Source organism: Heptranchias perlo, chromosome 31, assembly GCF_035084215.1.
Source record: "Heptranchias perlo isolate sHepPer1 chromosome 31, sHepPer1.hap1, whole genome shotgun sequence".
Classification (NCBI taxonomy): Eukaryota; Metazoa; Chordata; class Chondrichthyes; order Hexanchiformes; family Hexanchidae; genus Heptranchias; species Heptranchias perlo.
Genome location: NC_090355.1, coordinates 26,844,078 through 26,858,880, shown reverse-complemented (window position 1 = coordinate 26,858,880; position 14,803 = coordinate 26,844,078). Strand labels below are relative to the sequence as shown.

The following is a 14,803-nucleotide window of genomic DNA, read 5'->3' as shown; positions in this document are numbered from 1 at the left end:
CTCATTATTGGTCTTATTGATGTCTGTGTGATGTTGCCAGCACAGAATGACTGCCGTGTTTGCCTTCATATCAACAGTCACTGCACTTCAAAGTACTCATTATATGAATGCTTTGAGAAGTTTCACCATTATAAAGTGCCTTGGCTCACAGATAGCATTTTGGCCTCTGAGTCAGAAGGTTGTGGGTTCAAGCCCCACTCCAGGAACCTGAGCACATAATCTAGGCTGACTCTTCAATGCAGTACTGAGGGAATGCTGCACTGTCAGAGGTGTCTTTTGGATAAAATGTTACACTGAGGCCCTGTCATGTCAGGTGGGCATTAAAGATCATATGGTACTATTTGAACAAGAGCAGGGTAGTTCTCCTGGTAACCTGGCCAACACTTATTCCTCAACAAAGTCACGAAAGCAGATTATCTGGTCAATTTGTGCGCAAATTGGCTGCTGTGTTTTCCTATATTACAACAGTGGCTACACTTCAAAAGTACTTCATTGGCTGTGAAATGCTTTAGGAAGTCCTGAGGTTGTGTAAGGCGCTACTTATATGGAAGTTCTTTCTTTCTCTTTTTATATAAACCCAAGTGTTATTAAAGGGAAGAGTAAGAGACAGAGAAACTTAAATATGAATAATATTTAAACAACAAGCAGAGGTGCATGAGGCCACAACCCATCATTCATAAACCACTGATGTGTTTAGTGCATTTATTTCATGCATTTTTAAATTGATTTTATGTAATTACTGGTTGATGAAGTTAATAGCGCTGATAGTGTGTGATCCTCAGTTTCATGCAGCCAGACCTTAATTTCTCTGTTTTGAACTCTTTGACCCCGAGTAGAACTGATAACCTCCATTTGAGGCAATCCAGAGGAGAGTGAGAAAAAAACTGCTATTGTAGTACATTCCATAATGCCTTGCAAAGAGAAAGAACCTTTGTACTTAAAAAAAATTTGACTTGTTAACCAGTGAAGCTGCATGTGTTTGGTCTTTTGGGGGTGGGCAGGAGGAGGGATATGATCTTTGTGCATCGTCAGAGCACTGGAACAAGCCCAAGTGTCCCAATGGAGTAATATCATGTATGTGAGTTTGATCATTTCGATCTTGGATCCATTTTGGAAGTTTGCTGCTTCACCAGCACTGCTACCCAGGATGGGACAGCAATATTTAGAACTGTGAAGCATTTACAACATGTTGCATGGTGAAACTAATAGGAAAACATGATCAATAAAAAGCCTGCGGGGTACTTAATGCAGTACCTTATTATTCTCAGTGTGAGAAGATGACACTCTGTGGATCCTGATTCACAGCTGAACGCCACCGCCCCCCTCCAAAGTCACACACCATCCTGACTTGGAAATATATCGCTGTTCCTTCATTGTTGTTGGGTCAAAGTCCTGGAACTCCCCACCCAACAGCACTGTTGGAGCACCTTCACCACACAGACTGCAATGGTACAAGAAGGCGGCCCACCACCACCATGAGGGCCACTAGGGATGGGTAAGGGCAATTAGGGATGGGCAATAAATGCTGGCCTTGCCAACGACGCCCATATCCCGAGAATGAATATTAAAAGAAAATTCAATCACACACAGACAACAAAGGTTTCAGAGCACAGCCAATGGGAGCAAGATTTACTTAGAAATGCTGCAGTCTGGAGCGAATTGCTGTGGGAGACACTTCACCAGACTTGTGAATGGAGATGGAAGCAGAAAAGTGTTCATTTCTGCCTCTAAAAATTATTTTAACTTTGTCAAAGTAAAGTATGAAAATGTAACATCTGCTGCACCAGACATGTGTCTATTGCAGTATGAAATTAGAACCAACGTGGTGGATTTTTCTGAATGGCTTTATATAAATAGAAATATATTCTGACACAACACTGTGCAGTGTGGGAGGCTGCAGCCTTGAGCAGTGCCTGATCAATGTGTGGACTCGGGTCTCCCTAAATGGCACTATCTTCCTGATTAAATGGAAAATAACACGGGTTAAATGGTTTTCTCTGCTGCACTACATCCCTGTAGATTGTAGACCTCACACCCTTCGCCCTGTCGAATGCCCCTATAATCAATTAATAACCCATATTCATGTAACCGAAGCCTCAGAGTGCATTAATAGACTAGGCATAAAAGGAGAAAATGCGCAGATGTGTCACTTGGACAGCACCTCTGATTTTCCTAATGGAGTATTGGTGGACTGTCAGCTGCCAAGGTTTGTTTTAAACAAGAGCATCAGAAAAAAATCAAGGACAAATAAAAGCCTTTCCGGCCACTGAGGCTCATTCCTCCAGTAATTCACCCAGCCTAGCATCATCAGCTGCATTTTGATGGTCTTTAATATGATTCCATTACATTACCTGATAGTCCAGTCTAAACTCTCACCACCCTTTTGAGTAAAGACAATTGATCCAAGATCTGTTTTAAATTAATTTTCCACTAATGCTGTTTCAAAGCAAGACTTTTCCACAAAAGCTGCGTTTGTACAGCATCACTTTTTGTGAAGTAACCTCCAAAACTATTTTAAACATGATTCAACATATCCCATTACTTATATCCAGTTTATTCTGGCATTTGGAATCAGATAACATCTAAAATTGGCTGGAATCTAAGCTCTAGGTGAATTATATATGTCAATTTGGATCTGCTTTAACAGATCTGACCAGAGCCATAAGCTAAATGCCAAGACAATCAACTACATGGCAGTGTAAGCTGGAGGCACAACACACAGCTACATTGAGTGTCAGCCCAATTGCTTGCATTCTTGCCTCGGAGTCAGAAGGTTGTGGGTTTGATCCCCACTGCAGGACTTAAGTACATAATCTAGGCTGACACTCCAGTGCAGTACTGGGGTGCTGTCTTTGGGCTAAGATATTAATCGAAGGCTCTGCCTGCCTTTTCCAGTCGTTCAATTGGATGTTAAGGATCCCATGAATATGGTGTAGCTCTGTCAACACATGTATCATAGTAGTATCATAGTATGTTACAGCACAGAAGGAGGCCATTCGACCCATCGTGCCTGTGCCGGCTATTTGAAAGAGCTATCTAATTAGTCCCACTCCCCTGCTCTTTCCCCATAGCCCTGTAAATTTTTTTCCCTTCAAGTATTTATCCAATTCCCTTTTGGCAGTTATTATTGAATCTGTTTCCACCACCCTTTCAGGCAGTGCATTTCAGATCATAACAACTTTGTTTAAAAAAAATGTTTCCTCATGTCACCTCTGGTTCTTTAGCCAATCACCTTAAATCAGTGTCCTCTGGTTACTGACCTTTCTGCCACTGGAAACAGTTTCTCTTTATTTACTCTAACAAAACCATTAATGATTTTGAACACCTCTATCAAATCTCCTCTCAACCTTCTCTGCTCTAAGGGGAACAACCCCAGCTTCTCCAGTCTCTCCACATAACTGAAGTCCCTCATTCCTGATATCATTCTAGTAAATCCCTTCTGCACCCTCTCTAAGTCCTTGACATCCTTCCTAAAGTGTGGTGCTCAGAATTGAACACAATATTCCAGCTGAGGCCTAAGCAGTCTTTTATAAAGTTTCAGCATAACTTCCTTGCTTTTGTACTCTATGCCTCTATTAATAATGCCCAGGATCCCACATGTATTTTTAACAGCCTTCTCAACTTGTCCTAACAGTTTTAAAGATTTGTGTATATGCACCCCCAGGTCTCTCTGTTCATGTATCCCCTTTAAAATTGTATCATTTAGTTTATATTGCCTCGCCTCAGTCTTCCTACAAAATGTATGACTTCACACTTCTCTGCACTAAATTTCATCTGCCATGAATCTGCCCATTTCACCAGTCTGTCTATGTCCTCCTGGAGTCTGTTACTATCCTTCACATTGTTTACTACATTTCCGAGTTTCGTGTCATCTGCAAACTTTGGAATGATACCCTGGATACTCAAGTCCATGTCATTTATATCAAAAAGAGAGACAGTCCTAATACTGGCCCCTGGGGAATACCATTATATATTTTCCTCCAGTCTGAAAAACAACCGTTCATCACTACTCTCTGCTTCTGTCCCTTAACCAATTTTGTATCCACGCTGCCATTGTCCCTTTAATCCCATGGGCTTTAAGTTTGCTAACAAGTCTAATATGTGGTACTTTATCAAATGCCTTTTGAAAGTCCATATACACAACATCAACTGCACTACCCTCATCACCCTTTCCGTTACTTCATCAAAGAACCCAATCAAGTTAGTTAAACACGATTTTCCTTTAACAAATCTGTGCTGACTTTCATTTATTAGCCCATACTTTTCCAAGTGCCAATTAATTTTGTCCCGGATTATTGTCCCTAAAGATTTCCCCCCCACCGACCTTAGGCTGACTGGCCTGTAATTGCCGGGTTTATCACTCTCCCCATTTTTGAACAGGGGTGTAACATTTGCAAACCTCCAGTCCTTCGGTACCATCCCCATATCTAAGGAGGATTGGAAGATTGTGGCCAGAGCCTCGGCAATTTCTACCCTTACTTCCCTCAGTAACATGGGATGCATCCCACCTGGATTGGGTGACTTTTCTACTTTGAGTACTGCCAACCTTTTAATTACCTCCTCTTTATCTCTTCTTATCCTATCCAATATCACTACTACCCCTTCCTTTACTGCTACATTGACAGCATCCTCTTCTCTAGTGAAGACTGGTGTGAAGTATTCATTTAGTACCTCAGCCATTACCTTTGCCTCCACAAGAAGATCTCATTTTTTGTCCCTAATCAGCCCCACCCTTCCTTTGACTACCCTTTTACTGTTTTTAAATTTATAAAAGACTTTTGGGTTCCCTTTTATGTTAGCTGCTAATCTATTCTCATACTCTCACTTTGCCCCTCTTATTCCGTTTTTTAAGATCTTCTCTCTACTTTCTATATTTAGTTTGATTCTCTATTGTATTATGAACCTTATATTTGTCTTAAGCCTCCTTTTTCTGTTTCATTATAATCTCTATATCTTTAGTCATCCAAGTAGCTGTAGCTTTGGATGTCTTTCCTTTCCCCCTCGTGGGAATGTGTCTACTCTGTATCTGAACCATCTCCTCCTTGAAGGCCTCCCATTATTCAATTACTGTTTTGCCTTCCAATTTTTAATTCCAATCCACTGGGGCAAGATCCCTTTTTAACTCACTGAAATTAGCCCTCCTCCAGTTAAGTAAACATGTCTCATGTTTCCAAATAAAGAGATAACTGCTGGGAATGGATTCAACCTCATTCACTGCTTGGTCCATTGAGAATAGCTGGTAGGTCAGGACTGTCAAAGGCTGGAAGACCAGCAATAGATGATAGATTGAGCTGAAGGCTGTAAGTGATTCTGCACTGCACATTCATGAGCTATGAATGAGGAAACAGCTGCCAGAGGCCAGCCACTCATATCCAAGTTCAGAGGGACCCCGCTCTTCATTAAATTACAACTTGTAAAGTTTGAACTTCACATGTATGCTCATCTTTGCCACTCCTGAAATATGATGTGGAGATGCCGGTGATGGACTAGGGTTGACAAATGTAAGGAATCTTAAATCACCAGGTTATAGTCCAACTGTTTTATTTAAAAATCACAAGCTTTCGGAGGCTATCTCCTTCGTCAGGTGAGTGTGGGATCCCACACTCACCTGACGAAGGAGAAAGCCTCCGAAAGCTTGTGATTTTCAAATAAAACTCCTGGAATAAGTTTCACTTTTGCTGATAAGGTTGGGAGACATAACAGGTGGACTTAATGGAGACAGAGGAGTTAATGTGGATCACATATGCTTTGCTGTCCCTCTTTTTTCAAGTCACACACCCTCTACCTCCAATCCCACCAACTCAGTATGATTCCACTATGATCCACTGTAGGGCACAAAACACGTGACCAGTCTCCAGATACAATCTCACAAAAGTGTACAGTCACCACAGCAACACACCGGCTGCAGAGATTGATCACAAAGAAAACAGATGGCATCTTGATTCAAACGATCCAACACTCCCAGGAGATGCCAAATGGCGTCACTCTAATTGTGCAGATGGAAAAAATGGTCGGCTGATGCAAATAGGAAGCAAGTGTGGCTCAGGTGCAGAATTTGAATATCTGTGAGGTATGTTTCCATAAAAGGAACTTGAAAAGAACAATCTGTTTACATAGCGTAAACTAATTTGGTGTCTGTGAGGCAGTTTTGCATAATTGGGAATATTACTGTACCAGATGCACACATTACAAATACGAAAACTTCGTGAATATCGGCTGGAATCAAAAGCTGTCCAGATTAGAGATGTTATTTTTTTATTTTTTCAATTTTTTCCACTCCTGGCCCAAAGTCCCAACTCTTGCTGGGCTAGTTCCATATGTGCAGGCTAACCTTCAGAAGCTCAACCAACTGGCCATTTTTCACCAGTGATCCTAGAAAGGGAATGTTGGCAGTCTATTTAACCATGAGGGGCTTCACAACCAAGACTGGCCTCATTTTCAGCAAATTTCTACACTCTCCAGCGTGGGTCACTGATTAGTTCAGGGGTGCTGAGATCTACAGTAGAACTCCTGCTACAAACAAGGTTGGCTTCAGCTAATTTAATGGAGTTCAAAGCTGGGGCCTTCCTGGACTATTTGGCTCAGTACCACACTTGATGGTGTATTTACCAGGAAACTAGAAACAGTGGTTACTAACCTGAAACCATCAACTGATATTTACAGTAGTGCCCTTGTCTGATGGAGGTGTTCAAAAATTATGAAGTGTTTTGATAAGGTAAATCTATTTCTGCTGGCAAGTGAATTGGTATCCAGAGGGCATAAATTTAAGATCATCATCAAAAGAACATTGGCAGAGGTTAGGAGAAATTGATTTTATACAAAGGGCCATAGGGACACGGAACGCCCCATCAGGGAGGAGGGTGCCCCTCCAGCACCTGGAGTCCCCCACCAGAAACAGTGCTGGAAGAAGAATGCATAATAGCATTCAAAAGGGAACTGGATAAATATTTGAAAAAGAAACATTTAAAAAAGTATGGGGAAAGGGCATGGACTGGGTCTAAGTGAGGACTTTCAAAAAGCCAGGACAGGTGCGATAGGCCAAATAGACTCCTGCTGCCGTGCAAAATTCTGGGATTTTAAATGTAAAACTGTGTACAGCAATGACATGGAGTAGACTTGACAAATTTAATTCTCTGAGATTTGCCTGACATATAGCATTTTAGCTCATCCTCTTCCCCACTCCGCTGGCCTATTAATTTTCTTGTGTACAAAAGCAAGAATTGTGCACACACTCAGTCTCTGCTCAAACTCAAAATGGTTCATTTGCTATTCTGAACAAAGGAGGCTCCTGCCATCAATCTGGTTAGCACTTAAGGGGTAATTCTGTGAGTGTGCACTCCGTGTGGAGCATCACCTGCTGGGAACGTGTATCAGAGAATTGGGCACACTTTCCCCCCCGCCCCACCCCACACACAATTTACTGTCCATTAAAATGATGGACAGATTGTAAAGCCCTGTAGTTTTATATGACACTCCTCCAAATCAATAACTGTAGAAATAGAACCCTCACTGCTGGAGGACATAGGGTCACAAACCATTTTCTTTTGCAAGCTTGAGAACAAAATGTCCTCAGAAGTGTGTCAATATTTACAGGTGGAGGGGTTCCCCAACAATGACCTATCATGCACCTAATTTCCTGAGAAATACTCCTGATGAGTGAGACAGGTAAGGTGTTCACTTTGTGGCATTGCACTGTCGCCTCCAGAGTCCCCCAAAGATCTACCCTTAGCCCCCCCCATCTCCACTTCATCATCTACATTCTGCCCCTTGGTGATATCATTTGTGAGTATAGAGTCAATTTCCATGTGCATGCTGATGACGTCCATGTCTATCTTTCTATCACTTCCCTGTACCCCAAGTCACTACCACTGTCAAGTCATGGATGTGTCAAAGTTTCCTCCAACTAAACATTGAAGCCATTGTTTACGGCCCCCATATTAACTCTGCTCCCTTACCACTGACTCCATTACTGTTACATATTTGGGTTTTACGCAATACACTTACTTGTGTTCAGGGTCATGAACCACTCATGTCCACTACAATCCAGAGAGTGCCTTTATCTGCCCAATATCTAAGTAAACGATAGACAGGATGATGCAATCACATTGTGACAAGTTTACATAGATAGTTTCCATAATAAATGTGGACATAGGAATTTATAATAGAATGTTGACAGGAAAACCTTTTAATACAATGATAGGTAGAAAATACCAAATCAGATATTCTATATAAAAAAGGACAGAATGTATTATTTTGAAATGGGGACTGAGCTTTATTTATATCCCAGTCCAATTATCCCCCCTTCTAACTTGCACTCTACATTTGGTTTTAACTCTGAGCCATGCCATGGGCGATCAAATAAAATAAAGCCGCTTCCTCGAGCTACCTTCCCACATAACTAGATCTTGGAAAATGGTTGCTCATTTCTTACATGGTGTAAACTAGCAATGGCACTGTTCAAAGAAAAGCAGGGGAGTTCTCCTGGTGTCCTGGCCAACATACATTCCCTCAACCAACATCACTAAAACGTTATCTGGTCATTTATCTCATTGCAGTTTGTGAGAACTTGCTGTGTGCAAATTGGCTGCTGTGTTTGCCTATAATGACTGAACTTCAAAAGTGTTTCATTGGCTGTGACGTGCAGGCTGTGAGTGTCCTGAAGTCGTGAAAGGCGCTATATAAATGCAAGTTCTTTCTTTCCAGCCCCAGGTTTAGTGAGTACCATTAGTTCTTGCGTGACCACTAGGTGGAGTAGTTCAAGACAGCCACATAGTCCACTTTGCAGCTCCAGTACAAGTACTTTTGGTATCTCCCAAAGCAGGACCAGCAGACATCATGGAGATATACATGACTAGAACAAACTTAGGATCACTACCTTTTAAGTCTAAACACAAAGTGGTATGTGAGATAGGGTGGGGAAGGAGTTGGGATCATGACTTGAATTCTGAGGTTGGATTTGCTCATGCTTAAAATTAATTACAACAGTGATTACAATTCAAAGGTACTTCATTGGCTGTGAAGTGCTTTAGGCCGTCCTAAGCATGTGAAAGGCGTTATACAAATGTAATTTCTTCTTTCCAGTTAAAAAGTTGAATAGTTATTGTCTCCACATCAGGAGATAGAGTAGTGGGAAAAATTGACTTTTATTTTTTTTTAAATCTGACTTTTTGTGTCCCATTTGTATGGTAGGAACTTCTGGACTGATCATTCAAAAATGGACTGTCTGATGAACAACCTCTCCTATTTTGTCTGAAGGATTGATTGTGTGTGGAGGAGGGAGCACACTAGAAGGGGAATGGGGAGAGAAGTCTATCCAAATTGCTATTTAAATTATTTAGTTTTTAAATAACTGCGCATCAATTAGAGGCTGGTGAATACCAGAATCCATCAATACAGCTGGTATTTCAACTCTGGGAAATGGCTGGTAGCCCTGAATCATGGTGGCAGATGCTTTAATTTTAATTGGAGCTGCAGATCACAGTGTTGGATTTCCCAAAGCCCACAACACTCATGACCTTTCCAATAATTGATTAGTCCAAACTGGCAGAACAACTAACCAGGGTCCCTCCTGATCCCAAATGACACTGGTGGTCAGGAGGTAGTTACCATTGCATTTCTTCTCGTGGTCTGTTACACTCACTCTTTCTCATTCCAGGTGTAAGTGCAACATGCACGCAAACAGCTGCCATTTCAAGGAAGGGAACCTGATGTGTGAGTGCGAACACAACACAACGGGTCAAGACTGTGGAAAGTGCAAGAAGAACTATAAAGCCAAGTCATGGCGACCGGGCAGCTACAGCCCATACCCAATGGGAACAGCTAACAGCTGTATGTATAATATTTCTATCTTACAGTGCAGTAATGCCATCCTTTCTGGAAGTTTATTCATAATTGACCAAGAAATAAGATAGAAAGTACTGTGAATGAGCAGCCATGTAGATCTGCCATTACTGGAAGAAGTGATTGTCTAAATCCACCTCTAATGCTCTGAATGCTCAAAGTTTGCTGAGCTTTCAAAATCACCATAGGCCCATCATTCAATTTCTGTAAACAGCTCACGACGTCACAGCTCTGGTCAAAAATATCAACTTGAAGCCCAGGCTTTTGGGAGAGGCCGAGTAGGGCAATGATCGTTTGTAACAAGCAGTTTGTTGTCACTCAGAAATGGGCGTTTTCACTTCCTTTCGGGCTTATGTGAAATCACGAGCTTGGGTAAGAAATCACAGCATGTGTAAAAAGTAGCACGATTTGGCAAATCACTTACCTTACCACTGAGCAATATTCTGGAAACATGTGAAAACAAAAGAACATCGCCATTCATGGTACTCCAATTCAAAACCACAGTTATAGGTCTTGTTATATAGTCACAGTGGAGTTAATTGACAGATTTATTACTGATACAGTTGACTCCAGCCAAATACATACCTCACGTGAGCATAGACATCCAATTCAAACCACTTGTTTTGCACATTGAACTGTGGAATTCCTGATCCAACACAAAACAGTACCCAATTATCCAATGGAAAGGAAAATCAGGGCAAGTTGCATAACGGGAGGCCGATCTACTGTTTTCCGCCCCTAGTTAAAATTACCCCGATGGTCAGCCCAAATTTCGGCAGAGGCATGAAATTGGGATGTCCCATGGGATCTATGTGGGAGAGGGAAGGAGGCACATTTTGAAACCATGGATAGAAAAACATTTTCAGAACCATTTTTGCTACATCTGCATCATCGTTCAATCAAAGTCCAGCAGAGGGAGATGAGCTTCCGAACTTTGGAATTTGCCCCACTGCCATAGCAGACTCCACAGCAATTTTCCTAAGTTGCTTTAATTTAAAACAGTAAAATAAATATATATGGCTTGGTGTCCATTTTTTGACTTTACCTCTGTGAAGCGCTTTGGAAAGTTTTTCTACATTAAAGGCGTTTTATAAAAGCAAGTTGTTGCCATTGTTGAAATATGAAACTAAGACATATTTCTGTCAGTGGCAAGGCATCTTTTCTTTAAAATGGTAACAAATCTGTCAAATTAGCTTCTCAGCATCATTCATTTTACTATTAACAGAGAATGCTAGAAATGAACAGAGAAAAGAACAGGTAGAAGTTTTGACGTGAGATCCTTGGTCTGATGAAGAGTCCCCTTTCTATTCTCAGGTGCTGATGGACCAGCTGTGTAATTCCAGTAATTTCTGCTTTAATTTCAGAGTTACAACATTTGCAATTTTTTTTCTCAAATCATTCGTTGTACAAATCTGAAAGTATTCCACCCCTGCTCATACCCACGGAAAGTGAGTAATGAGCTCACACTGTCAGCCACACAACTGGGAGGGACCCACTAAATCAAACTGTCACACAATGAAGATTTACTGACCTCCAGGTCCGCAGAAAGCATCTTTGGCACAGATACTGTACCTTGTGCCAATAATGTATTAAATGGTCTGGCAATATCTTGGATGCAGTGCCTTTATTCAGATAAACTTTTAATCAAAGACTCAAACAAGCTGTTAAAGACCATGAAGTTCCCTTTATTTTCCAGGTCACATAAGCGGAGTGCAGAGTCGGTGCTGACGCACCAACAGACATGTTAACGGAGTCATTAGCGAGCAGTTTTGGGTGCACATCAATGCAAAAGTGGCAATATAGCTCAGGAGGGTATTGAGTGCACTAAACCAATGAGGACCCAGCCAACAAGCTATCTCACACCGGTTTCAGTTTGCACTGAGTGCAGTATAACTCCAGCACATGTACCAGATGCCACTATACTTCCTTCTTGTGCAGCCCACTTTATTGAGCACTCTTCTCCAGTTCAGAAAATGCGACCCCTAGCTCTGGTATGTAAACTGGCCAGAAGCTTCCTCAATAGCACTCTATTGAGGAAGTTTCTGGCCAGTTTACTATCTTGGCTGGCTAGTTGGCCATGCTGAATGAGTTAGGTGTTTTTTGCAGCATTGAGATGATGATACATCTGGCAAGGGGAAAAAAAGTTATCTGTTTTTAATACAACTGGAAATAGTCTCTCTCTCTCTCTCTGCCTTTCGGGTCTCTTTCTCTCTGTCTGTGTAATTTGACACAATGTGTATTCAGCATACTGGGACCTACTGTTTTCCGTGGCTAACCTGTCTGAACACCAACGACACCTTTGATTGGTGTGATGGTGTCCCAGCCTAATATAAGATGTGCGATTTGAGAACCTCTTATTCACTACTCACCTGACGAAGGAGATAATCTCCGAAAGCTTGTGATTTTAAAATAAAATTGTTGGACTATAACCTGGTGTTGTAAGATTCCTTACATTTAAGCAAGTACGGGGGGTGGGGGGGGAAGAACAAAAAGGGAAGGTCTGTGATAAGGTGGAGGGCAGGAGTGATTAAATGACAAAAGGGATGATGGTGCAAGGCAAGGAGGGTGGTAATGGGGTAAGTTTAGAAACTTGATTAAACATGAGAAGGGAAACAGAAAGCAATGAAGGTGAAGGTAAAAGAGACAAACGGAAACACTGTCGGAGAGAAGAGCAGAACTTCTTCAAGGTGGGGCATTTCTGGAAGAGAAATAGCAGTGAATTAAACACTGATTCCCTTTTGTCATTTAATCACTCCTGCCCTCTACCTTATCACCTTTTGTTCTTTCCCCCCCCCATCCTCCTCCTCCTCTCCCGCTCTGTACTTGCTTAAAAACACTTAACTCTTTAACATCTTCCAGTTCTGATGAAAGGTCCTCAACCTGAAACGTTAACTCTGTTTCTTTCTCCACAGATGCTGCCTGACTTACTGAGCTTTTCCAGCATTTTCTGTTTTTATTTTTATTTTGTATTAGGGGGCTAAGACAGGCGTTCGGCCCCTCATTTACATATGTAAGGGGCCTAACCCGTGTTTTAAGAGCCGCCCAGCACATCTGTAAAGCTGCCTTTACCAATATGGCAACACCTGTAATGCAGGTGCAGATCAGGCGCGGGACATTGCGCCCTGAATTGATCATTTTTGCCTTCCCACCCCCGTTTTTCACCTGGAAAATGGGCACAACGAAGACCAATTTTTACCCTTACATCTGGATAGCGCTTCTCTAACTGCCCTTCCAGAGGCAGCATCAAATGGCATTAATACAGTTTTACAAGCCCACAGTCAAGTGGCCACAACGTGTGCTTGTTAATATTGTATGTAAACCTGAACTCTGCTGAACAAAATACAATGTTGTTTACACACAGTTCACTTACCCCCTTCGGCTGTATTATCCTCCATCAATGGAAACACGCGGTCCCCACTTTAGACGGGCGAGGAAAATGGGTGTGAAACGCTGTCACTGTCTCCGCGCCTTTAACCTCTCCTTCTGATTCCCTTTCAGGTGTGGCTGCCAGCTCCGCTTACGGCAGTAAGTATAACCCAGAAACATCCCCCCCTCCCCAACCTCTGTCCTTTCTCTTTCCCATTTCCATCTTTTTAAAACTTTTATTTTAAACATCATTATTAATTTTTTTTATTTTAAACATTTTTTTAAAAAAAACATAAAACCGAGTTTGTTCTGGTTTGTCCCCCAGTCTGCATGTTGTTATCTATCACTTTTTAAAAAAAAAGTTTTTCCACAGTTTTTAATCTAAATCAATATTTTAAAAAGGGGGTTGGTTGATTCTTCCACAGGTCCCCGCACCTGGAGGGTCGGCGTTCAAAAGAAGTTTCTCGATTTGCATCGTGTGTTTTTCTTTAAAATATATTTTAATTTATTTTCATTAGCACCTGTCCCGTGCCTGGTCTCCCACAGCACGAGCTCCAGCTGTGCTGGAACCCAAGCGCCCAGGTGGGGAACAGTCACATGACCGCCGCTCCAATAGCGCCAAAGATTCCAATCGGACTTGGTTGCCAAATTACACGAAGTAGAAGTTACAGGACAGACATTCCCCCCCCCCACTCTTTCCACCGTCTCTGAGTGACCTGAAACAGCGTGGGACCACCCCCCATGTCACATTGGTTGCTGATCTCGGCGAGGACAACAGTAGAGGGCTTTCCAGTGGTCTCAGCCCATTCACTGGTTTCCCCCCCCCCCACCTCTTTCCACCGTCTCCGAGTGACCTGAAACAGCGAGGGACCACACCCCATGTCACATTGGTTGCTGATCTCCGCGAGGACAACAGGAGGGGGCTTTCCAGTGGTCTCAGCCCATTCACTGGTTGGGGGGAAGGAAATTAAGGTCCATCGTTCTGCTCATTATCCAGGGACCTCTGCTAGAGAGGTCGGCATATTTGGGCATCAGGGAGGGATAGGAGCGGGCTGGACTGTGATATCCTCTACAGGCAGACAATCTGCCAACACTCACTGCCAAGTGTCACAAGGGCAAGGGTACCAAGTGCCCTGCCCTCATGGAGCCATGGCCCAGTTAAGGGGGCTGATGACTACAGGACGGGAGAGATGGAGGGAGGGAAGGAAGGAAAGAAATCGGAGTTTTTTTAAATCAAAAGAGTAGTGGATTCTTTTCCATGGTGAATTATAACAGAATTTGTCATCCGCTGTATACTGTAATACAAGGTATTCTTCCTCAGCCAGTTAGGAAAGGATTTGTATAGTACTACCAGGAATAAAAACAGAAAATGCTGCAAAGGCACAGCACAGTCAGGGTCTGAAAATGAAAAGTTAACTGTTTCAGATGGGACTCATCCTCAGATTGGGCTCGGTTAAAGGATCCCACCTGAATCATTAAGCTGTCTTTCTCAGTCAATATAAAAAAAAAAGAAAAATTCTGTAAATCTGAAATAAAAACAGAAAATGTTGGAAATACATAACAGATCTGTCAGCGTCCGAAAACAGAAAAGACAGGT

At 42.2% G+C, this 14,803-nt stretch overlaps 1 protein-coding gene across 3 annotated transcripts in view; it reads left to right on the top strand.

Moving 5' to 3' along the window:
* LOC137300613 (netrin-G2-like) overlaps positions 1–14,803 on the top strand; it is an 86,287-nt gene that overhangs the window by 40,898 nt on the left and 30,586 nt on the right. For all 3 annotated transcript variants that reach the window (XM_067969789.1, XM_067969788.1, XM_067969787.1), the window contains exons 4-5: positions 9,656–9,828; positions 13,339–13,365. In XM_067969789.1, the coding sequence (XP_067825890.1) occupies positions 9,656–9,828; positions 13,339–13,365 (200 nt within the window). The remainder of the gene's footprint in view (positions 1–9,655; positions 9,829–13,338; positions 13,366–14,803) is intronic.